General features: G+C 39.9%; 1 protein-coding gene across 3 annotated transcripts in view; it reads right to left on the reverse strand.

The window, feature by feature from the left end:
* EBF1 (EBF transcription factor 1) overlaps positions 1-26941 on the reverse strand; it is a 263732-nt gene that overhangs the window by 15722 nt on the left and 221069 nt on the right. For all 3 annotated transcript variants that reach the window (XM_084215758.1, XM_084215757.1, XM_084215759.1), the window contains exon 11: positions 11278-11366. In XM_084215758.1, the coding sequence (XP_084071884.1) occupies positions 11278-11366 (89 nt within the window). The remainder of the gene's footprint in view (positions 1-11277; positions 11367-26941) is intronic.

Genomic DNA, 26941 nt, shown 5'->3' on the forward strand with positions numbered 1-26941 from the left:
ATTAATATTGTTGGTTTGGAATAACTCTGAGTAAAGTGCCATTTGAGAGTCTGGATGCTCCCACCATATTATCACCAACTGAAGCATCTGGCAAGTCATTTGGAAGGTTCTGTTGCTAAAAGTTCTGGACTTGTCTGCTAATGCTGGGTCTCTAAATAAAGGGAGAAGAGTGGGTATAGGAGAGCAGATTGCAGAATTAAAATCACTCTGCTGGGACTTAAATCATCTCCTTTAGGGACTTTGGAGACAACAGTGACGTCATGACTCCCTTCCAGGTCCTCTGATAGCTGGAGAACTTTGCTTCTCCTAAACAAATTCATAGCATGTCCTGCCCCCAACCCTTCTGTTTACCAGGAAAAAGCATTGACAGCCACATGCAAAGATACTGCACAGGCTGTTTTAGAAGCTTTATTCTATCGATCATATTATTGTGTCCATTAGAAAAATTCCCTGGAATATTGGGGATTAAAAAAAAATTACCCATGGCTTGTGATTTTGTGTATGGCACAATGCAGATAACAAATGATGCATTTGTAAGAGTAAAAAATGTTCCTTGGCAAATGGACAGGCTGATATCTATTTCTATGATTTGTATACACAAAGACTTTCCAAACACAGGTCAAGTCCTAACACCTTTAAATTGATCTCACATTAGGTCAAACTAGACTGTATTGGCTTAATACACTTGGCTGCATTTAAATCTATAGAGAAATATGCTTGGTAATGCATGGCCAAAATCCTGCTGAGGTAAATCAGAGGAGCTGTGTAGCAATTAAAATATAAATTGGAGATATGTGTTTTGTCCATTTTTTTTCAGTTTGTCTTATGCATTTACCCATATAAATATCTAAATATGACAAATTCGCTCTTTTCTATTAAAAAAAACCCAAGTGTTCAATCACATTAAAGAGCCACCCATGCTTTTTTTTAATGAAGGAGAAAAAAAAAAACAAACACCAAACAAACTAAACCAAACCAAACAAAAAACCCAGCCAATAATTAAGATCTGTGAAACTGTCACTTTCCTGGATTGGATGTTTCAGGTGGGAAGTGTGAGCAGTTAGAAATTGAGATTTCAGGTTACTTTTAATAGCAGGAGGAAACTGAAAAATAAGACACATTGAAATTCTGACCTACAGTAATATTCCACTCTGTTCTGTGGAGAGTGGATGCATAAAAATGTTGAAATAGAGACTGGAATAATGTTGTTGGGTTTTAGTATTACAGTTAAAACACTGCTCAGTCATAACCCCTACAAAGGACTGCTTTCACTTCCATTTTATCATCAGCATAATTAAAAGAAGTCTCTTGAAAGGGGCATTCTCATTACAGCCAAGGACCACTTCAGACCCCATTGAAATGAAAAGACAGGCCATAGATTAGGTGCAGATACAAGTGGTAATTTCTAGGGAAGCATAAAATACCAAATGTGTAACAACCATATTTTATGTGCTCAAAAGACTCACAGTATTTTATTGTACAAAGAGACTTTGGCTCATAAAGACAACTTCAACAAAGTGGCTCCTATCAGATATTCTAAAAAAACTTCAACGTCCTTATCAGAAACAAAAGTTATTTTGTTTCTTGTATTATTATTTTTAATTTACAGTCCTATAATTCAGCTGAAATTATCCAGAGCAAGTATAAATGTTGAATAATGACGAATTTAAGAGATTTGTAGAACATCTCACAGAGGTAATACTCTATTTCTGTGTACAGCTCCAGAAGGTAAAAGCAGGCACGGCATTTTACATGATCTAGGGCTCCTTTTTCAGTGTTGAGAGAAAAGTATTACCATTGTCACTGCACCAATATATTTTATAGAATTGCTTCAAAATACTGACTTTTCAAAATACATCAATATTTCAGTAGCTTTTTGATCAACAAAATCTCAGCACTCATGTTAGTTTACAGCTGAATAATGAAAGAAAATCCAGATTATCAAATTGTGAGTATTATTTATTTCCTGTTTGTTAAAAATACTTTTAAACATATTTCATTTGTCTGAAGCTCACATTTGGAAAAATGGGGCACCTCTATTCTGTCAAATGTTTGGACTTGAGGATGCTATGAGGAGATGAAATTATGAATCCAGCATTATTAGTGGAGACACTTAGGTCATCCTAAAGAACCAATTCAACAAACATCACAATTTCTGTATCATGGATCACCCAAAATATAGCAACAAAAATGTGTTAAATATATGTGGCTATGCTTTAAAAATGCTTCTGGGTCTTGTTTTCATTCTCTTCTCAGCAAATATATCATTTGTTATCTGTAGTCACAAATGTATTCCAAAATATTCTTTAAAATAAATCCAAACTGCATTTCCATGTCTGTACAAGTAGGTTGAGATTGTGCTATTGTACTTAGAGGACATTCCAGCCCAGTTGAGTTATATCACCATAAGTTACATGATTGACTTTTACAGCAGAAAGAAAAGGTTGTACTCAAACAACTGTTATTGCCTCAATGGAGAAAAAAAAAAAAATCAATGAATGTAAAATGAACAAGAGATTTTGTCCAAGTTGCAGTTAATACTACTGAAGAGCTATGGATATTAAAAGGTCAACAAATAAATTAGTCCAAGTGTTATGAAATGAATGATTTTACTTATAATTGTATTGAGTGCAAATTGTTCACTGCCTATTAGACCAGGTAATTTTTAACCATGGTGCCTCAATTACTGTTCCATGAGCAATAATACAGTTGTAAGAGCCACCGGTTCGATCGGGTGACCTGGGAGACACTCCAGGACAGCTGCCTCTGCTATGATGGATCACCCAGCCTGATCTCCAAATGGTGCCAAACCTTCCCTTCCTGGGAGGGGATCTCATAAAAGAAACATTACTGCTTGATTCATTTTACCAAAATGCTTGAGTTTTCTAGCGTCAGCAGCTGGGCAGAGATTGTGAGGCTCTGTATTTCTTAGAAGAATTACGACAAGAGGCATCCTATTGCTTCCAGCACTCTCTGCTAAATGGCATCGTGATGGTTTGGAGATGCTTTTTCTGCCACTCAATTGGGCTGTGTTGTGAGAAATACACAGCAATCATATTTTACATCACCACGTAAACCACCACATAACACCTAAAAGTAGGCCAGAAATGGAGACTCTAGGTGAGATTATAGACATTACTTCACACTTCTGCAATGCCCCGCGTTCAGAGATCTCAAAGCACCACTTTAATGGGAGCAAATTAAACTTCACAACACACTTTCTAGGAAAACACACTCTCTTCTCCCCCATCTTCATCACAGACAGCCCTGAAGTGTAACTGTTTGGCTGAAATTACAGTGGGCTATGGTTAGAACCAAAGCAGGTTTTGTAGGGTGAGGTAATATCTTTTATTAGAGACACTGATACAGGCCAGAAAAGGTACAGTCAGCACACAAGAAGCAAGGATGGGCACCCAAAAACCTGCTTTATTCCACTTATATGAGTCAGTCTAAGATATAACCCCTCCCTACAAATCTTGATAACCTCAAAAAAGGAAAAGGAATCAATCTGATATTGCTTTCATGCTATGAAGCAACACCCATGGCAGCAGCTGTGTTTCCATATTGCTCCTTGGGGCACGGTGCTCCCTGTGAGCCTGGGCTCAGAATAAGGCAATAAAGAGCTCACCAGGCTTCCCAGAGGACTGGGCCCTAAAGGATTGTAACTAGGCTGTAACTACACAGATCTGCTCTCTGCCCATATATAAAATAAACTGAAGAGGTAAATGCAAATCCTGAATTATCAAATAATCTGCATAGGAGAAACCAAAATAATAAAAACCTAATTAGAATAGATTGTACCCCATACAACCTAATCCTGTTTATATTGTCACTCTACTATATTTTTGATAAATCACTACATTCAAACAGTCTGTTGGGAGGGTGGTTTTCCATTTCACCTCTCCATTGAGCAAAAAAAGTGCCACATGACTGCGTCTGAATTTCCATTTCACCAGCATTCAGTTGAACTGAATATTATTTGGCACAATACAGCGTACAACTGAGCCACTAAATGGCTGATTTACTAAATTATTATTAGATGAGCTCGTGCTGTTCCAAGTGAAAGTGCAGTCACTGTCTCTCTTCATGGTGTGTTCAAATTGTTCTGTGTTTAAATATTCAGCATGAGGCTAATGTGAACTGATGAACTGAGACTACAAACGTTCACTTTCGATGCAGACAGGGAGACAGAGATGCAACATATCATGTGGCCTGTGGAGGTGAAGATGATTTATGTTTAAGGATGCTGCTGCCTATTTCCATTAATATAAGATATTCTTAATTAGCTTTGTGTTTGATCCAGGAGTTTGGAAACGTAGCTAGAAAACAGCTCCAAAACTGAACATAGCCATGTAACTATGGAGGCATCAGAGACCTGGTGAAAGAGGTACTTGAGCTTAAATCTCTCAATAAAGCTCATGAGCTGCCTCCACAGTTTCGTTCTTTGCTCTCTTTAATATTTGAGCTGTAACTTAAAAGTATCACCTGCAATTCCTACCTGAGCATCAGAAATCCTTGGTGTGTAAAGGACTGAGCATGTTGTGTAATTCTATGACTTTCTGAGGTGAGAGGATATGGGGGAAAAGGAAAAATAGATATTTTTCAGAAAGGTTAAGAAAAAAAAAACAATTTCTTTACTGCCACCTGCTGGAGTTGACAATAACCCTTTGTCCCACTGAGAGAAAAAGCTCCTCACTTGGAGGACAGTTACAGGGAGCATTTAAAATACTGTGATCCCAGACACTTACAGTAGATTAGAATTTTTTATTGGTGCTGTGTTGCCATAACAACATAAAGACAGCAGATGACTTAAGCTAAGCTTGCAAAGCAAAAGGCTGCTCATCTGGCAGTTAAAATGAATACAGTTCACTTCACAAGTTCCCCATATGGACCCTTAGTGTATGGTAATGAGGATACCATATGGTGGGAGAAAATGCACAGAGAACAATTGTGCTCCACTGGATGAGTGAAGTGAGCGGGAAGTTATGAGGAAACACGGGAGAGAGATTTGTGTGTGTGCTCTCTAACTCAAGGGTTTCTTTCAGAGGGGGGTTCTCTCTCTTCTTAATCTTCTTCTTAATATATACATGCATAGAAATGACAGAGAAACATATTGCGCATTTTGCAACATCATTCATCATAAACTGTCAGCTGTGTTTGTAAATCAGCTTGGTAAGATCTTAGAAATTTGTAATTCTTAAAAGGTAAAAGTGCTAAGTTTTTAGACAAAGTGCAGGAAAATTTAAGCACTTCTGACAAGTAGAAACATTAGTGGTAATCATTTTAAAAATGCTTGCATCTTCCTGCCTGCATGTTTAGCTGTAAATAATGCCGCAATGAATAAAAGCTTTAAAAAAGGGGAGGGGAGGATGAAATGGAAAAAAATATTTTTTATTTCCAAAAGGATAAAAAGTAATAGATGATCAGAACCATATGCAGGCAAAATTCTGCTGTAAATGTACATATGCTATACAGTACGCTGTACTAACCAGATCCCAAACCTGGTAAGACAGCTTGCTAAAGGCCGCAAAGTCAATTTTGTACTACACATGCTTCATAAAAGATGAATATAAATGCATTAGTTAGACACGGTGAGCTAAATTAGAAGGTCAGGCAGGGCTGGAAGGGCTGAAATATCACACAACCAATGACTGTAATTACTCTTTTTTTAAGTCTATTAAGTGGTGTTGTTCTATCAAGGCTCAGGGGTATAGGACATGAAGTACAAGATAAAGTAATGTGTATTTATTACTCCCACGGGATCAATTTACTAGATATTTTCAGCTCCATGGAGCAAAATACACAAATGCAGCCTTTGTTACTTTCTTCAAACTCTGGCTTTTTCCTTCAAAACCTGCTCCTCGATGGGTCTGTGTTTACCTGCTTGGTGTCTTCCTGTCATCCTCAGTTAATTGTTGTATTTAAAACCAACAAGGATGAGGATACAGGAACAGAGAAATGTGGGGATCCCTCCTACAGGATGCTCAAACAAGTGGTTGGAGTCGCTCAGATGGAATGTGCAGACTAGAAAATCCAATCCCAGGCATGATTTTTACCCCAAGGCAAAGCAGAGAGCGGGAGTGGAGAGCGGCGCAGAGCTCCTTGTCATCATGTTAGCCCTGATCTATTAAAAGTTTTGTCATAGATTCTAAATTACACCATCTGCTCTAATCATTTGCTGAGTAAATGCTGACCCAGTTATAAAGAAAGCTCAGTGAAATGTGTGTGCACACTGCTGACCTTCAGAAAGGAAAGGGCTCCTTGCCAGCCCTGTGTGCTGGCTCTGCCCTTCAGCGAGCAGCGCCTCTGTCCCTCTGCTCTCTCCTTCCAGGCTCTGGATATTCCCAGACACCCCTCTGACATTCACCACCCCATAAGGGTGACACCTTCACAGCTACCTCACCATCTCAGAAGCTTTGATGTTCTCTTGCTGAATATTTTCTGCAGGATAAACAAAATATCAGACCCCCTAAACAAGCTCCTCAACCAAGTGCTCAAATTGTTAGGAAACTTTAAAAACCCAGCTGCTGAGGGTTCAATACCAACCTTAACTCTGGTCTCACATTCCTGTAAATTGTACAGTGGAATGTAGAGCCCTCCAAGCACATCCCATGACCTCTTTGCTGTGCACATCCCATGACCTCTTTGCTGTACAGATGAACTCCAATAGCTCCTCTTTACATGCCCCCCCTTCCTGCCCACACTTAGTATAAAAGTTTTCTAATGATTCTCTCGTTACACTGGATGGGAAAAAAAAAGAAAAAGTGTTTTCTTAGCAGAAAATTACTAATTTAGGTTAAAATCCAGTGTATGTTGAGTTAGTAGATGGCAGTCCTTTCTGGAATTTCCATTGGGTCTGTCTGAAGCAGCAAACCAGAGCTGCATTGTCTTCATTGCTATTTTAACCTCTGCTAGCAAGCCTGGGCCAACCACCCACGTTTAGAGACAACCTTTATTTGCAATATAAACAATACCCATGTCACGATGGATAAAGGGCAGATCTGTGGGATTTCACATGGAAAAAGACAACTGCTTTTGCCAGCCTCTGATTCCTAATAAGCACATGTCTTTTATTAGTGTCCTAAAGAGGAGCTGGGCTGTGTCTTGGGGGAGTTTAATGACTGACCAGAGAAAAGGAGCTGAAGGGAAGGAGGATTCTGGTTACCTGTGCTCTCAGCTCAGCAGGGAGTCCCCTGTGCACTAGAGAGAGAAGCTCCACTTTCATCTACATGAAGAGAAACCAGAAGTAAAGGTCCCTTTCAGGAGGGATAAGGGGTCTCCTAGAGAGCACTGAAGGAACAGACTGGGAGGGAGAGGACGTCAGATCACAGAGGGGGTTGGTGCAATGACTCGCTTCTCAAACACAGAGTGAACAATCTTCTGCTTAATCTAAATACAAGTGATGAGTTGTAGGAGTGGTGAAAATGGCAAATAAAATCTAGGAAATTGCATATAAAGAGGAATCGTTGTTATTAAATCATTTAGGATGGATGTGTTTCAAATCTAGCTCACAGCTGAAGCTGTTTTACAGCTCTAGCTGTGGAGTTTAACAAAATTGCAGAATTGCAACGTGTCTGCCAGGGATTTATTTTAAGGATTGCAGGGTAGTTACATGAATGAACCTAAATAGACTCAACATGTTGTTGTGATCTGAACTCTTCAGTGATCTCCACTGCAGTGTATGTGCACAGGAACCAACAACACGAGTGCGTTTGTGCGCACGTGTGCAAACACTCCAGAGGGAAATGGGGCACACACACGTGCAGGGCTGTTCCAGCTCCACACAGGCTCCCTACAGACTGCTCCTGCAGGACAATGACAGCATTTCTCAACCTTAGCATCACAGTGTTCCTTTTCTCTTATCCCCAGAGGTCTCTTGTTTCCTCTGATCTGCCTCCTGTCTGTATTAGAAAGGAAAGACTACACTGCCCAGCACACTCCTGGTACTTGATCTCACTCCAAGCTTTGGGTGCTAATCCCACCACCTCTTGTCTCTCCTCCTGGTGCCTGTGGGTGTGGGGGTGTCTGTACAGACATGCACATCTCCTTCCACTGGCTGCCTTCCCTGACCTGCTCTGGAGGAGAAGCAAACAGGATTCTGGCTCAAACTGGCTCCGTGCTCAGCTGCAAACATTTGCTCCCTCTCTTTTCTCCAGAAAATATATACTGTATTTCTACTTTAAGCACATCAGCTGTCAATCTAGCAGTCCAAAGACCCTCATTTCCAGGTGCTCCCATTCTCCTCACTGTGGGAGGGCATTCTCTACTGGAATTTGCCTCTTGAAGCACTGGGAAGAAGAAATTATTTTTTAAAATCTGTGCTTTTTTTATTTCTTTGCCTACTTCCAGCAGATAGATGGAACATTTAAAAAAATTCATCCTGAGCATAAATATTGAGCATTTTTAAAAATTCTGGCTCTAAACTTGTGGAGATCAAACTTCTCTAACAGTCTCAATGGTTTTAGAAATGCTGTTAACTCCTCAGCTCTGGAGGGCAGAGCATGTGCTAACACTCACTTGATGGTCTCAACAATTCTCCTTGACTGCAGGGATAAGTCACAGAGCAGAATGCTCTTGATGGTCCATGGGAAGGGCAGCATGCCCTTAGGAACACAAAAATTATAACCACTTCTACCTCTGGGAAGATCTCTAATTCATCAGTAATGTTTCAATGGAATAATGAACCCTAGCAGAAATTAGAGAGACATTATGTTTCCTTTATTTAATGCAAAGGCACGAGCTTTTTCATGAACAGAAAGTGATGATGTGCTGTCAGGACAAGGGGGGAAATGGAGGGAAGGATTTTGAGAGCTCTGAGCACTGCTCTCCCCTCTTCTGTTTCTCTGGAACATTTGCCCTTTCTGCCTGTGGTTCCACTGTGGGAGCCATATGGCTTCCAACACTCCTCTAAGTAGCCACTGAGAATTGTCTGCAGTGGAACAGTGCCAAAGCCCTTCCTGGTTTAATGACATGGGGAAGAGCACTGTGCAGTGCTCACCAGCACAGAGGCTCACACGTCCTTGATGCTGATCCTGGAGCCAGCAAGTGATGCTGGGAATTGAACCATCAGTGCCTCAAACACAGGAGTCGACATGTGCCAACCCCTGCTGCATTCTGCCTCTGTGTGTGGCATATTAATGAGACTTGAACTTGAGGTCCAACCTTCAAGCTTGCACAGAAGGAATTACCCAAAGACAAAAAAAGTCCTCTCTTCATCCTGTTTCTCTCTAAGCTTGCAGTGTAACCAGTTTCTTCACTCAGTTTGTCCAACTCTAAGGAAGTGACCTTTTTCTTTTTAGGCCATCACATCTTACCTCTGCAGACATAACCACAATTTAAAGATTTGAAAAATTAGTTTAAAAGGTACTCCAAGGAAACACATGAAGCCAAGAGGGTAGAGGAGGGGACAGATGACTGAGTGCTAACCCTCACTCTCATACCCTATCCATAACATCTGCTAAATTTCAGAGTCAGGATATGGAGTAGGAGAAGCTTTCTTCTGCCTGCAGGAATGTGTGGTACCAGTCTCAGCCCAAATGGGAAAAAGGAGGGTGCTCATCCTGGAGGCTGCATTCCCACATTTCCACACCAGCACAAAGGGGCATTGCTGGGGACTCCCTCAGTGCCTCAGGACACAAAAAGGAGCCCAATTCCTGTTCCTCCACAACCCCTAGACACAAACCTCAGTTTGAAATTGCCCAGTTTTATTTTACTTTAATTTCCTGATTTAAATAAAATCTATGGCCATCTACTAGCCAGCTGGAATATTGGGTTTAGGGAAGTTTTGCAGCAGTTCTTTTGGGCCTTGCAAATGCCTGGTGCATAGTGCAGGCTGGCTTCTTATTTTCTGAGAAACTATTTTTCTCCTGAGGCACATTTGGCAGCAGAGGCAGGATAGAGGTGAAAAAAAAAGCCCCTACAGAAGGATGCTCTCTTTCTTTGGAAAGGATTGCACCTCTGGAGTGAAACTTGACAAGCCATGAAAGCTGTGTCCTGCTGCAAGTCTGTCCAAATGTTAGGGAAAGGGACAGCTTGCAGAGGGTGAACAGAGCCAATGGTGAATGTAACTCCTCAGGACAGCATGTTTCTCTGGTGGGAAGAGGGAAGGACAACACATCAGTGACCCCAAAACCACAGCCTGCAGCCTTCCTAGGCAAAGATAAAAGACAGAACAAGCCTGTAAAAAAAGTCACATACTGACTTTTATTTCTTTCAAGTAATTAAACAAATTAAGTTTCAGTGTTCAGGAAATCTTCTCACCTTTCAAACACTTTAGAAACGCGACTAATCAAAGCCTACAACAATCCCTGATGAAAGCCTGTGGACAGCTCAGGGAGCTACAGAAGAAAGGTCACAAGTATTGCCCAGTCACAAAGGCTATGCTGGATGTACATTAACTGAACAATTCATTTGTCTGTGTCTCAGGTCTGCTAATTCACTTTTTTTTTTTTTCCAGGAGTGTTCTGACTCCCCAGCTCACTCAGTAACAGCAGATAAAACTTGTGGTGGCAGCTGGCCACAGTGACTCCAGATCATCACCATTGCTCAGAGCTCCTGTGGACACCAGCAACACTTAAATCCCCCACCTCTTACTCCAGTATACCACAAAAGTCACTGCCAATTCTTGCAAGGCAGCAAAACCAGATCTGAGTGCAATCCCAGTGTTTTCCCAGTACAAGAAACCTATCTGAACAACGCTGTCTTTCTCCCAGCTTTTACTTGATAGAAATCGACAAAAAACCTCACTAATTTTCACGGGAACAAACATCACTTCAGTACACAATACTCTCATTAAATCAGCAATTCTGAAATAAAACAGTATATAATCATTATTACCCTAAACCAATACATGATGCAGCAGCAATGGAGTCACATCCAATTAACTTGATTTTATCAATGGTGAAGTTCTCAAAATTATGCTGGCAAAGTGCTACTGATATCAAAACCAAAAAGCATCGTTATTCCAGGAAAACACTTCTCAGGTCCCAAAATGGTAACCAAAAAAAAAGATTCGTTATTATGTATTTTAGAACATAGAGAAAGATTTGTGTTTAAGAAAGACAAGACCTGTTTGAGTTAGCTGTGACTGAGAAGGTAACACAATTCTCCTAAGGCTCCAGTTGCTGATTGGGCTCTCTTGGTCATGCCTCTGTTTTGGCTTATCTGGGTTGGGTACCAAAACAGGACCATCACATGCACAGAGCCTTGCACTTTCAGACAAAAACATTCAGTAACCATCTTTACCAGATTTAACAGAACAATAAACTTTGTGCTGACCTTTGGCAAGCGTTCGGGGTCGCCGGGATGCCGGGGGATGACCTTCTGTAACCTTTGGAAACCGTAGTCAATGGTGGGTTCGTTCAGAGCTGAAACAACAACAAACAACAGCGTGAGGTGACAAAGGCACAGCAGGGCCTCAGGTGACAACGAGCAAAGGCACCATGGCACCATGGCAGGACCACGGCAAAACCCCCTCTGAACTCAGCACTGACTCAAGTCTTGGTCCAAACACTGCTTCAGGTTGGTGCTTTGAATTCCATCCAAACCCTCCCACTTCAGCTCCTCCAGCAAAGCTGGACATGTATGCAACATCCCCAAAACATTTGGGAATGTTGCATACATCTTCCAAACAGGAAGCAATTCTTGTCTCTGAAAGGCACTATGAAATGAATGTGATAAATACTTCGCGCCCCATGTTTCATGTTGGGTTTTTCATGTTACAAGGAAGGTGATTGGAAGGCAAAAGTAGTTCCTATCCCAGCACCTTTCTTGCTCCAAATTTCATTATACATTTAATATGCACCATGTTCAAGGTTCACAAATAATTTTGTTGTGAAATACAGGCAATTGTCTTGGCAGAAGTTTTATTTTTTTACTCCTTGACACTGACTTCAGCAGCTTAGGCTCCAATCAGCACTAAACTGATCCAGGAGACCTAATAATTAAAAAAAAAAAAAAAAATACATCAATGTTTTTAGTTCATCTTTCCCTAGTCCTTGTCCAATAAAATGGAGGTGAGAAATGGTGAAAGTGGAACACTTTAATCTTCATGAAAATGCTGGTCTGTCTGCATTAATGGAAGCTCTGATTATGTCAAGCCTTTAAGCACATGCTTATCTGTAAGCACATACTTAAACCCATTTGCTTTCAGCAAAGCAAATTTGAGCATATTATGTTTTTTATATGATTGCCTATAATTACAGGGGACTGCACTGAATGACCTTCTAGCTATATTTCCAGTCATATGATCACTTTAGAACTCAGATGTTAGTGAGACTTCAACATGTGCTTAGAATTTCCTAAGTGCTTTGGTGAACTGGAACAGTCAAGTATTCTCAAGCATCTCTAAACAACAGCACATCTTGACTCTCCCATGCCAATAGAGATGTGGAAATATTCCCCAGCAATTTGTTCAAATTTTTCGAGTTAAATGGAAAAAAAATATCAATTTGAATGTGTTTTTTTATATTTTCAGCCTTTTTTTTGTGGAGGAAAAAAATTCTATGTTTTTTCATTTTTGAGTCACTTTAAAGTCTTTCTTCTCTTGTCTTAGCTTATTAATAGCAAAAAAAATTATTTCTCACACAAAGTCTTAATAATTTATGAATATATCATATACCTTTATGAGCATCTTATTATGAACTTTTTTATGCAGCTAGAATGACAATGTTTGAACACTGAAAAAAGATTTAGCATTAAACTCCACCTCCCAGCCTCAACATGGCATAACCTGTCCACATTTCCATCTTTTAAGTGAACCTTTTTCCATACTCCTAAAGATCTTCATGCTATCATGAAACCAGTACATATTCCTGGCTTGTTTGTAATTGGCATTCCATAACAAGCCCACAAAACAATCCCTTTAAATTACTGCTACTTTCAGACCACATTTCTACAGCAGATTGTCCAGCTGGCAAGCAAAGGGTCAGATTTTCATCTCCTCCTGGACCTTTGGCACATCCCATCTCCATAAGCCAACCCAGCAATGCTGCTGCAGCCTAGGCAGAGGAAGGTGATGCTGAGGGATGCAGACCTTACCCAAAATGTGAAACACAAATGTGGGGCTGATGGGACTGCCTGCAGAGGCACGTGGTCCAGCAGGACCTCAGCATTCCTCTAACATCAAAAAGGAACCTTCTGACCATATCCTGAAATGAGTCTTGCAGTGTTATGGTAACACCAGACTAGAAATCCTCCTGGATTTTACTTTCTGAGCCTTTTTCTACCCTGGAGGTCATGACATCCCTCCAGTCTCCTTGTTTGTTTGGAGTTTTCTCAGGTATTTCTTATCATCAGGAATACCTGAATGTGATCTTTTACTTCTATCCAAGTCATTACATGGAAAGAGTGACCATAAGGCTTTTCCCTTGCTTTGGCCTCTTTTGATTTTGGGATGGTTGGGCCTTTTTTTCCAACATTTCCTTTCACACCCTGGCCCACACTGACTCCTCTGCTGTGTAGTTTTGCAAAAAATATCACAATATCTTGGTTTGGAAACCCCTGGTTTCCTTACCTCTGAGTTTACTTACAAGGCTGCTTATTTTGAATCCCTTTTCAAATAAATTAATTGACTGCTATTTATATTTATTATCAAAAATAGCTGTTCTATCACAAGATGAAAAAAAAACCAACAAAACCCTACAGTTCAAATTTAAATTTCTTTTGCAAATACGCTCAAAGATTTTAGTGTGGTTCTACCAAATGTGTTTCTCCTGTAATTCAGTCTAGTTTATGGCCATTTTCCCTTTAGATCCTTTGGGAAAGTAGTTACTAAATTCTGCAATATTATAAATGGAGGCCAGTTCTGAAATCCCCCCAGAGTTAGCAGTCATTTTCTCATATCTTCCTACACGTTCAACACATTTGAAATCCACAGAGTATTTCCTCTGAGTATTTTCTGAACTAAATGGCCAAAAAAAATGTTAATTTTATGGTCCAATCTCAGAAGGCATCAAGCATACTGTGAGAGATAGTGAGATAGTGAAAACTTTCTGCTTCAAACAGCTTCAGCTTTATTTTAGTGGTGGCGAGAGGCTGCACACAGCAATCTGCAGGATTGGGTCCTAAACTGCTATTGTTAAATACCACTCATTAGTCTATAACCCATCAACCTTTCAAACTTACAGAAAGTTAAAAATAAAAATAAAAAAAATTTAAAAAAAGAGATCTTTAGCTGTCTGGACATCTGACAACAGATTGGACAATTTCAGCCCTCCATTCCTTGTTCATTTACAACCCAAATGTAATTATTCATCTCTCACTGAAAGAGATCTGTTCACATATTTAACCCCACCCTCAGCATTAAACCAGACCAGTTGTGTGTCAGGAGGTGGAAAAACTCCAAAAAAAGGGAATATTGTCATCTCCAAGCACTGCAGAAGAGCTGCTACAAGGTCATACAGCACCTCCCTGCAAGGTTTTCCTCTGCCCCAGGACACGTGGCTGGTCTCTGCTGCTGAAGTCCACCCACAATAAGGCATTTCCCAGACCTTGAATTCAAACAACAGTTTTCTTTCCATGATTGGAAAAAAAAAGAATCAATCAGAAATACAAACTCTCTATTTGTGTTCTTGACAACTGTACATTAAAAACAAGCTAACACATATGGTACTTAAAATGCATTCCCATTACCTTATATTTTAAAAGTACCATTGAAAGTACTACTAACTTTAAAAAACTGTACTAAATTCAAATAGGTCCCAAGGCTAATGGAAGCAATTTGTATACCAACCCAAACTGACTGGCCCACTTTTCAAAATACAGGTATGATAATCTTGTGGTTTTAAAAGGACATTTAAATTGAAAGACTGTGAATTTAGTACATAATTATACCAATAGAACCCTTTAACTTGTCAACTTGTAAATCTAAAAGGCTATCAATCATTTCTAAAGAGGAAATAAACCTTAAAATTCTTTGATTGACAGTGCTTATTTTTTATGTGGAAAAAAAAAAAAAGGAGTAAAGTGGCCAGAAATCCATTTACAAAAGTACATTGTTTTACATAGGTGAGTAAAAAGCCAATAATTACACCTCCAAAAGACATATAAATCAAGGTAAGTACTTTTCCCTCACTTACATATTTTAAGTTGCAGTAAACTTCAGGTAACTTTTTATTAAAATACTTTTCCAAATGCAAAGCTTATTGAAGCCATTAATAGAGTAGCATTTTCATTTAAGCTAATATAATCATTTTTGCAAATACAAGATTTAAGCCATTTTTCTCCTTCCAAACAATAAACTTTCAGCCTGTCTCTTGTGTGAATTAAGTAAAATTACACCCAGGTGTACAAAATCTGTCTATCTATCCTAGTGTATGAGTTAAGGCACAATATTTATTATTCTTACCATTTTATAAATTACTTCTTAAACCCTTGAGGAAGAACTTTCTTTCAAATTAGACTCTAACAGAATAAGCCATGAAGCTCTTTATGCAGCAAGTCTAAAGCCATAACTCATAAAATCTAAGGCTTTTAATCAAGCAAATGCACCATGGCTGTAGAAATAGGGATGTGTACATTATAGCCATCTTTTCAAAGTCCAACTTATGTTTTCAACAAAAATGCTGCTCATGCCTCTGAGAAAAAATGTTTCCATCATAACCATCATTTCAAATTCTGCACAAATAATTTTAATAACCACATGCAGATAATTCACCATCTTTAAAAGTCTCTCTTTTTTTTTTAACTAGTCAGTGGAGGGCTTTTTTTAATATTTCACATAATGAATTCCTACTGTGTCAATAAAGCTTTGGTTGTTAATTGAATGACTGTCTGATGTATCTGAGAGAGGAATTTGTTTCTCCGGCCATGCTGCCAACTCCCAGCAGAATGATCGACACTTAATATCAGCAATTAAAAGGACTTGTTCAAATATCATATGGAATTCGTAGCTTGGGGTAGTGTAGAGAGCCCTTCACCAAGGAAAACTCATTCAGCAAATGCAGAGAGTAATTGAATTAGACACATTTTAACATTATTATTCAAAGAAAAATAAACACACACTACATAGCAGCATTATGGAAATATTTCAGAATGTAAAACATATCCAGTTAATTTGTTTCCCATGCATTCATGGTTTCATTTACTCCTTTTATTTTTCAGTCCTTGTTTCTTTTTCATTCTGTTTGACCCAAAACCAGTGAGAAAGCAGCACTTAGACCTATGAACTTCCCATATGCCTTTCCAGTGAAAAAGGCTGTGAGGAGAGGGAAGGGACTCTGAGGGCTCAAATAACCCCCCAAAAAAAAGGCTGAAGGCTACAAAAAAATTTGCCTCAGGCCCACAGGTCTGACCGTCCCTGTCTCGGAGGAGAAATCTGGTCTTGATTTTTTTTAAGTGAAACACTCAGGGAAAGGGTGAATGTGGGAATTTAATATCCCACAGTCTCTGCTCCTGTGGAGCACCAGGGAGTCACTAAGCAGTGGAATGGAAGGAGATGCTTTAGACTCTTGCTCTGTCTCTTCACAAATTTATTTTGTAAGTTTGGCTCTACAATAAAATTAGACAGCTGGTGACAGGTCCTGAATTGCAGTGTCAAAGAGGTGGGGCTTTGGGGACTACACAGTTGTTTTGGGGTTTTTTCTCTGTCCAATGAGAGAAACTTCGTCAGAATATAAATAGAAGGTGATTCTGTGGCCAAGACACAGAAAATTTTGTGTCTCAACGTATCACAGCCACAAAAGACTTCTGCTGCAAACCCCTGACCCTAACAAAAGAAAACATTGACTGCAGAAGATGGGAGTAGGACAGGACAGACCATAATAAAGTCAAACTCCAGGTACTAAAATGCCTTGCTCAGGCCCTGCAGTAGAGCAGTGCTAGTGGATGGTGCTGTAAAGCAACATTTTGACACCAAACCCAACAACTCTCGTGCACAGTGGCCTCTTTCTGCCTGCTCTACAAAGACAGCAACAAAAACCCACTTCAAAACCCCATCCCCAAATGAGAAAAAGTCTGTTCGGCAAATCTCCCTGCAAAGACTTTTCCTTTGCTAATTAAAGCTCCTTAAATGAAAACATGCAAGCATTTGAACTATTGGTTGTTGTTGTTGTTGTGAATTTATCTTGTTTTTTCTAAAGTTTTCTTTCCACTGACTTTCCCGAGAGTGTTTATTCCCACAGGAAGTGGAAAATGGAAGTGGGTAGGACAGCGAGAGCCTGCACAGAAAGGTCTGGGCTAGAAAGGCCCTTCCAGGGATCACCCAGAATTTCCTAAGTTTTCTAGTCTTGGTCCTTAAACACGCTCCTGTGCATTGAATTTCCATTCTGAAACTGAACCGTGACATCATGACATTTTTTTTAAATTAGAAATAAAGATACCCAAAATGTAATTCCTACATTTTACTGCCACGTAATGCCCCAACAGACAACGCGGAAAATGCGGAGCTGAGTCAAATGGTAAACACAACACAGAGTTCTGAGCTCCCCAGTGACTGCTCTTTACTTGAACTAAAGATGCAATAGGCCAGTGTTGGAGGCAGCTCCAGCACGTTCATCAGTGTTATTACAGACATGATAGACAGCCTGATATTTTCTTCCTGAAAACAATTTTCCAGGAACCTCGAACGAGAGGAGCAATTCCCTTCTCTGCAGCCAGCGGAGGTGCTGAAGATGCAAGGAGAGCATGTCTTGAGCCCCAGATTTTTATGGAAGTTACAGAATGTGATTATGAGATCTGTCTAGCAGGAATTATGTGTTTGTTTCTCCAAACACAACAACTCTGAAAGTTCACTCATAGCAACCTGCAATCTGGCTTGGGGGGGTAAAAAAGTCAAACAATTTGCGAGCTTCACAGTTTCTTCTTCCTCTGACTGCGCTGACCTCTTGTCTAATGGGGAAGATTTGGCCTTAAGGGAGTCTGAAACTGAATCCAGTTTCAGGCACTGGAATTTAAACATCCTAATTTCACAACAGGCTGGTGGAATTCACTGGGGATGTGCCTACAGAGGGCCAGAAGGAAATTAATGCATGTTGGTTACTTCGTCTGGCCGTCCAGGTTAATTGATGCAACTTTGGCAGTCATTATAAAAAGGGGATAAACAGCATTTACATGTGAATATTTTTCAGTTTTTCAGACAAATTCTGGAGGTGCATGTGAGCAGGCAGCAAAAAATTCACTGAAAGGGGCTGGTTCTCAATATGTGGGCTTGTCCCCACATTGAAATAAATAAATACATGTGCACACATAAACACAAACACAGAAATGCCTCCAAGCAAAGATTTTCAATAATGGGTGTGTAAGGCTAGTTACAAGATCTATATTTAGACCTACTTTAAAACATTTTAAAAATAAAGACACTGCATTTATTTTTAAACTGTTGGCTCAGAAACAGATGCAGAGATGTACCATACAGAGCGTGGGAGATGCTGAACTGTCACCTCATGTAACCTTTTCTTTCATTCTGTATTCTGCATAATTTCAACAATTTTTCCTTTGCACTTCTCAAATTCCACAGTGTAGGTGCAGACACCTTTAAAATTGTCCTAGGGATAATTTTGGATAACATACAGGTAGTTTTTTTGGGTCTTTTCACCCTTCACAAAGTCCTTTGGAGTTGATTGTATTGGAAACCATTGTTGAAACTTGTTTGTGTGCAGAAATATCTCCTTTTGAATATTGCCTCTCTCACTTTTAACCTTGTTATTTCTCATCATCTCTTCAGATTATTAAAAAAAAAACTATTACCAGGGGATGCATAAATGAATAACTCAGTGTCCAGTTTGAATTCCTATCAGAAGCTTTCTAGCCTAAATTTGGCTTTTTCTCAGAATTGTAGACTTCTGACTTGCAAGTGCACTATGGTCAGAGCAAAAAAGAATCTTCAAGAGAGAAAATTGGAAAAACACCAGCTATCACTTCCAAAATCTCTGGAAATGAGATTCACAGGGAAATACAAGTGGAGCTGAATCATAAAAATGAGATGAATTATGCCTAGCTGTAATGAGTATTATAGGTGTGGTGCTCTTGGAAGGGGCCGACCTGCTGTGAAGTTTAATTTAGGTCTTTAATCCCTCTCCATAACTAATTTAAAATCCCTTGAGAAAACAATAGTTTCCACACACTTTTATTTCTAAATATTAGCTTTGACTTGTCTACATGAAATTGCAGTAAGGCTACTCACCCAAAAGCAAAAGGACCATTTTGGCTACATCCCAGATGATGCAGCAAATTGTTTAACATAGAAACAGTTGAGTTTGTTGGTTTCTAGTTTGTAACATTTAAACAGAAATGTATAATTTGAGAGCTTTTGGTAGTCTCTGACTCCAGCAGCAGATATATCACCTGCTTCCCTGACTGTTCAGGGTTTGGGGTTTCTTTTCTGCAAAAATGTTGACAATAAATGTTATCAAGGGTAAAAAAAAAAAAAAAAAATCATCCCAGCCTGTCTGATAAACATGTTTCCCTGGCCTCACACCCCAGTGAGCACTGTGACACTATACTTTTATCATCTAGTGTGTGCTCAGAATGAGCTTAGAACAGCAATTGCCAGGAATAGGCAGGCGATAAACTGCATTGATTTAACACATCTTGTTTTCAATCATGCTCGGATTTTCTGAGCACGCATTTTTCCTGTACTTCAGCTTGTAGCTTTTATCTGACGAGCTGATCCCTTTTCACTGCAAAATGAAAAGGTCGCACAATAAGACACGGTTTACTGGAACTTGAGCATGCACCAGGGAAAGTATTTTAGATAAATACTGTCAGACATAGTGGGGCTGAATTTCAACAACACAATTGCTAAACAACAATACTTATTACTCCCTAGAACAAGCCTACAAGCAACTTATGGCTTACAGCAGGGGAGATCTCAGAGTTTGGCTCAGTAGTTAAAGAAACCTTATTAAAGGTTGTCTAAAGATGCAGCATTGCTTTTGCCTTACATGCACCTACCAGCCCCACCCCAGGACCAAACTAACATCCCCTCAATTCCTGTCCTAGCTAACTTATAAATTATGGAAAACCACACCAATGTCTTTTCTTATTCTTTTGTCTATTTTTTTTTTTTTGGCAGAAAGGTGATTGACTACATGCTTGATTTAATTTAATCAAATGGAGCCCTGGGTGCTGGTAAAAAATAAAATTATCCAAATGTGAAAGCAATTTAACTGAAACTAATTCATTAACCAAGGTGAGTCACTGAGGAGGTCAGTAAATAAGCAAGGAGTAATATGGCATGAACCATCCACCAAAGACCAGGGTACAGTAGGCTCAGAAGAATAATTCTAATTCATTTCCCTCCTCCCTCTGTGATTGCAGTGATCCTGACCAATACAGGACTGGGAGCAAAATATCCTCACATTTTCCTATCAGAAGGGGTAAAGAAAATTTCCAAGTTATTTTTTACTGCTCTGATTATACCCAAGAAAAGATACCACCTATTCTCCATGGAAGATGCACAAAAGGAAGTTCCAAAACCAAAGCTGCATCCCCACAAACCTCCTCCCCATTTCTCAGCAATGTCAGGGCACATTTATGTTTTCCTTGCTTCTCCTGAATGTGCTTATTACTCATTTAGGTCCAGCACAAACTCATCCTAGATTCACTTTGTCCAAGATCCTGAACCAGTTTGAAGCAGAACCACTCTGGCAAAATTTCTGGAACTACACTGACACTGGCTGAGGTTTAGCTAGCCCACTGCATATACACATCAGATAGCCAAGCCTCCAGCTCTAGTCAGAACCATCCATCTTTTGGATATTCCACTCACATTGTAAGTCTTACAGAAAAAATATCATAAATATTAAGTTACATTTTTGAATTATAATTTTAAATAGGCAAGTCACAAGCAAAGGGACAGTACTCAAGAAAAGCATAAAGTAAAATCCACCTGTGCATGTAATGCCAGGTTCACATTCAGCTCCATGAGCCTGACTGCAAGAGAGCTTGCATGAACATCGATTTCTCCTTCTCACCTGGCAAGGTTTTTGTTGTTTTTTCTTTTTGCTAGAGGAGTAAGTTGAAAATCCATGCTGCATTTTAGGGTTATCTCATGCAGCACAGGCAGAATTCTGATAGCTCTACTCCATTAAGTGCTCATAATCCCAGGAATGAAAGTAACTCATTTCTTCCCAGGGTGCCAGTTAACTGAGAAACTCATCTTAATTGAATGCACAGCTCAGTTAAGCATCTTCACACCCGCAGACCATTAGTGCCCCATGGGCAGCTCTGCCAGGCCCTCCCTGCCCGGGGCTCCGCAAGGAGGGGACGGGATGAGCAAACGCCGTCAAGGGCTGGTGCTCCTGACAAAATGAGGGCTCTGGGGCTGCACTGGCTTTGGGTAATTATCAGCTCTAGATCACCTTGCCAGTCAGTTACAGAGGGATCAACAAATCCTGCAGCTCTGCCCCCAAACACGAGCTCAGCACCCCTGAACACGGCACAGAAAGATCACTGGTCTGGAATCTGCAGCTCACAGGCAGAAGGGAAGAGGAAGCAAAAATAATTGCTTATATCCCTCCCTTCTCATCCTGCCTCTCCTTCCACCCTCCCAATTTACCTTCCAGAATATACTTGGTAAACCAAGGAAAGTGATTATGGAAATTAAAATATCTGAGGTACAACCATTTGCCTACAAAGCTGATACATCAAAAATAAGCTGTAAAAGGTAAGGAAGTGAGGAACCAGCCTGAAACTCACTGTCTTGTTATGAAACTCTCCCAATATTTAATTTACAGCAGGAATGAATCATTTTTCAGTGGTCACTGCCAAGTTTGGGATACACGGTAAAACATCTGAGCTGTCTGATGGCACCCCAGAGCAGTAACCACATCCCTGTGCTTGAACTGGATTATTTTTTCCAAAACTGGAAATATTAAAATTTCCCTAATTAACATGGAAGTGGAACGCACAGATTAAAGATTGTGAAATGATCAGTAAATAGAATGAAAGATGTAAAGTTATGATGGATAACCAGATACCATCACAAAGGTTTATAATCATGCACTAGTACTTATTCCCTAATTTTCTAGATATTATTGGCAGCCTATAGGAAAATTCAGATCTCACCTCTGAAATTATCAATAAAATATCTTCCAAGTAGCACAGTATTGCTATTTTCTCTTGTATAAAACAAATGTCTGCTTTCCATCCAATTCAAAACAAAAGCAAACCTCCTGTAATGGATTACATTATTCTGCACAATTTTTTTTCCTAGTAGATTTCATAAGAACTGTTGTCATAAAAAATTGCTACCAAAATCTATGTGTATTGTATTAATATGCCTCAAAGTTCAATACCAACACAAACAGTATCATCAGGTGATAAAAACAAAGATACTGCAAGTGTGACATGAAAAAAGAGTATTCGAATGTTAAAATCTAATTTAGCAATTTGCAAATTGCCACTCTAAAAGGAGGAATTTAGCATTAATCTTGCTGGAAGTGGCATATTTATCAGGAACTGATTTGCAGCTTTCCAGGCAGTAAGCAATGATACAAATACACTTCTGGGTCCATCAGCACTATGCAAGAGTGAGCTTAAACAGACAAACTCAGGGAGGCCCTGGGTGTGTGAAGCTTTAAGCACCTGGCTGCCAGAGTTAATTAATGTGCACAGAGGATGCACTGATGCTCCTGCTCCAAACCAGCTCCAGCACAGCTGCCCTGGGGTATCTCTGCCTCCTGCTCTCCTGGGCAGTGGATCCCAGCTCCAGGGAAGCTCTTCCCTCCTTTCACATGCCCCCTGTGCACGCCAAGCCCATCCTCTCTGTCAGGACACCTTCCCTCATCAAAGAGGGAAAGGATGGGACTGCAAACATGTCCAATATCTTGGGCTTCAGAAAAAGTCCCTTTGGTTTTGCACTGAAGGCCCTGTGCTGCTGCTGGCCAGCCCATGAGTGCCCCTGGGCAGCTGTGCCCATCCCTGCAGAGCCTGGGCACAGCCAGGGGGGCTCAGCACACATTAGAGGTCTCTCAAGAGAGAAGATTACCAGATTTTCTCACTATTTCTCACTTGATTTCTACATTCTGTGTGGTCTCTTCCCTATCTGAGCACGATACACACTCAGTGGTAAAAGCAGCTACTGAAAATAAACCTAAATTTTAGCTGATTGAGTAACAAATGGGCACTGAGAAGGTTCTGTGCATGCTGCTGGAGCAGATGGATCCTCACTCACCCAAGCTGAAGCTGGGGGAGACACAGCAATGATATTTAATTCTAGGACATGCAAACTGGCTGATGCTTTCTCTAAAAAGCAAAGGGAAATGCAATGTCACCTTTTTCTTCCAAACTTTGCTTGTCACACAAAACAAAAGTGAAAGAGCAAAAGAAAAGGAAAAAACTCCCATGGGATTTGCCTGCTCTATCTGTCATTTCCTTTTGTTCCCTTTCCTTCTGCAATTCCCCCCACACCAGCAACAAAACAGAGTTCCTTGCAAAAACTACTATTTCAGTACTTTATCACAAATATAAAGTAACATGTGAAGCACTGAAACAAAAATAAAAGGAAACTAAATACACCATCTCCTGGGCACCTAGAACAAAACTAGAAAAAAGGAAAAACAAAACTTTTTCTTAACATTCAAATATTCTGGAATTAAATAATTGGAAAGGGAGAGGTTGGACCAATGTAACTCTGTTTTAAAACTTCTTATACTATGAAATCCCATAATATTCTATAGGCAGCTATACTGCCTATCAGCTAAACTGACCCACTGAACTCTGGTGTGTCAGATGGCAGAATTTAGTTTCAAGTACTCTTGAAAAAGTACTCAGCGTTGACTTTTATGACATTCAACTGCTAGGCATGCAAATCATTATTTATTATTTCTTAGGCTTTCAAATCTCACTGGATTAAAGAACACATTACATGATTTGGTCAGAATATTTTTCAGCTCTGTATTTTAATCAGATTATGGCTGTGGAGACCTGAAGTTTCAGGATATTTCCACCAGCAAGAATGCAGTTGCCCTCTTTGTTGTGAACCTATGCAGTGGTTTTTTTTCCCCCCCAGTATAAGAGCTCTTTCCACATTATTTGGCATCATACATTCCCTGTAATTTATAGGAGCTCTGAATTATTTCTCAGTTTCAGAGCTGGGGAACAAACAGCCACAAGCCATAAAATTTAGCTACCTATGCCTATTTAAAAATCCCAGTAGGCACCTAAGTGAACTTTCAGGACTCTAAATGCAATTAAAATTCTGACTTTAAGTAACAGGGTCAAAATTCTAAAGGAAGCTTGAGACTCAAAAGAGGCTTTTCTGCCACTGGAAGAAAAGCTGCTGCTCTCCCGTGTTTGCACCTGCAGTTTGAACTGTCTGAGGCATCAGGAGACATTGAGATCCTTCAATCAGTTAAGTTTTAGTGAACAAAATCTGTAAACAAGCACAAGGGACAAAATTCAAAATTTCTTTCTCTGTGCTGTGCTGGGCAAGGGTAGAAAGTTGTCTGTTGGGCAGAGCTTTTCAGTGGTGAACTGCAGAGGAAAGGAGCTGTCAGTCAATGATAACCTCCCATTCCAAGCACATAGAGCTTTTCAACTTCAAAAGGCACTAATGAGTAAAAATTAGTATCTGCCCATCCTTGTACTATTGCCTTCAAGTAGAATTTATTCTATTTGAAGTTTTTTTTTTTTGAAATGTATTTGTATTCTTAATGTATTCCCAGTCATCCTGAAAGCTTTTGGAGACATGTAAGATCACCCCCCAAAAATGACATTCAGTGACTGTCATTAATTTCCCATTTCATAACATGTTTCACAGAGGAAAAGCAGTATTTTCCAACCTGTGGTGTACAAAACTCCTGAAGCCCAGAATTGCTGCAAGTGTTTCCTGGTGGCCCATGAAAGGCAGCCAAGAGAGGTGCAAGTCTGTTGTCAGCTGGTTAAAGCCACTGCACAATTCATTGTCCAAAGGTCTGCATTTGTACTGGAAAATATTTAGGTGTCCACAACCCTAAAAATGTTGCAGAGGCTGCAATGGAAGGTTTGTTGGCACAAGCTCTCCTCCCACTGGAAGATTTGCTACATACATTGAGGCACCAGCTTGGAAGATTGTGGATATTTTCTGCTGAATGGGGCCCTTGGAGAGGAAATATTTGATTTACTGCAGAGTTCTCATTTCCCTGAATTGCAAATAAAGTGTAATTTGATTAAATGTAAATGAATCCTACAATACTTTTGGTGGCTTGTCTGAAACAATTGATTGTAATGGGCATCCATCATTTGGCTTGATTTTAATTCAGAGACAAAAAAGGCAAAATGAGAAAACTAAAGCAAGTGCCACTAACATTCTAGAGCTGGAGCAGTTGAGATTCCTGGTGTTGGACTGTCATTCCCATTGTTCTCAGAGTAGAGGGGAAATGCAAAAGCAAAAGCAGAAGAATAATGAGAAACACATACATAGAAATAGTTCTAGAGGAAAATTCAGCTTTTTCACAATGTGTTCTGTTAAATCAGCTTAAGGAGCACAATTAGTTAAATTTATTTTAACATCAATATTCTGAAATGAATGGGTAAGGAAAATGAACATTGCTCTGTGTTTCTCAGTTAGAAGAAAAGCTTTGTTTTTATACATCACCCAAATCCTTTTTCACCAAGATAATTTTCAAGTGCATAACACTAACTTCAGCAGTTCTTGTGGTGGGAAATAATAAGAGAAGTGAAATTACTGACACATACAAGCTTGATAAACTTTTGGTGTCACTTTCTTCAAATGTGGAACTACTCCAGCCACAGAGATAATAATAGATGACCAGATTGTAACTGCTTTATTGCTTCTTTTTCCTCATAAATTTTAATTTTGGAAACTTAAGTGAAAAATGTGGTTTCAATTTCCTACAAATTGCACACAATTGGGTTTTAACAAGAGCATAGAAAGGGATGGTACGTTCTTTGGAGTGAATTAGGGAGAGGAGTTTGTGTCTTTGTCTTTCAGCATCATCAGAATAACAAAGTTCAAAATGCAAAAAAAGATGAATGCAAAAAAACGCAGCTGTACGTAAGAACAGCAATGAGTAATTCTTTACCTAAATAAGCTCTGAGCAATTTAACACAAAAATACCTGCTCCAGACTTTCTCCCCTGTTTTACCAGACTCAGGCTGCAGACACGTGTTACAGGAAAGCCTCCAACAAGCAAACTCTGCTGATACCCCATGCCATGGTTGTTGCCTGAGTTGGATTTAACACACATTTTCTGTCTGTCCTTCTCACCTAAGGGGTACTGGGGACAGCTAAAGCTGATACAGAGACTCTATCATCAGAATGCATGAAAAGATACTTTGTTATTAGAAATCTATAGTTTTTAGAGAAACAATGGTGCTCTTAAGACTTGATTGGCTTTTAGGAATTTTCTCTCACTCTATTGGTGAATTATGAATAGTATACTCTGGAGGAATATATCTATAAACAATAGTTACAGAAAGGGAGATAATAATTGTTTGAATTCTTACAGCTTCTACACAGCTTCCCAGGATTTTCCTGGGAGAACTATGTCTCTCTCTGTTCAGAGGATATGTAATTACTACATGTCCTATGACTGGAATCACCAAAGGCAGAAAAACCCCACAGGCATTGCCAGTGCCTTAAAAAAGATGCTACCAACACCTCAACTCACAAGAAAAGAATTCTTCCAGTGAATGGAAATGCCTGGTCCTACCTCCTTGTTCCCATTGCAATTGTCCCTTCCTGACTGGAGATGCCAAGGCTGCCAGAGAAGAGGATTTTCTTCACCCCACGTGCCCTCACAGAGCCAGAACACACACCTCACCCATTTATCATCATGCCAGCTCAGCCTGCCAGCCTGACAAGGATTTTTCCCCCAGGGCATCTAAACTAGAGATGTTATTTAGATGTTTTAGGTTACAAAAACAATTGCACGTTTTCTGCTCGCCGCGTGCAAATGAAAGGGTCTGAAACCTGCGAGGGCTGCAGCCACAGCTCATCCTCAGGCCAGGGAGAACAGGGATGGAGGGAGAGCCCTGGGAGAGGCACCCCGGCCATCAG

The sequence above is a fragment of the Fringilla coelebs genome (assembly GCF_963513975.1).
Source record: "Fringilla coelebs genome assembly, chromosome: 15".
Classification (NCBI taxonomy): domain Eukaryota; kingdom Metazoa; phylum Chordata; class Aves; order Passeriformes; family Fringillidae; genus Fringilla; species Fringilla coelebs.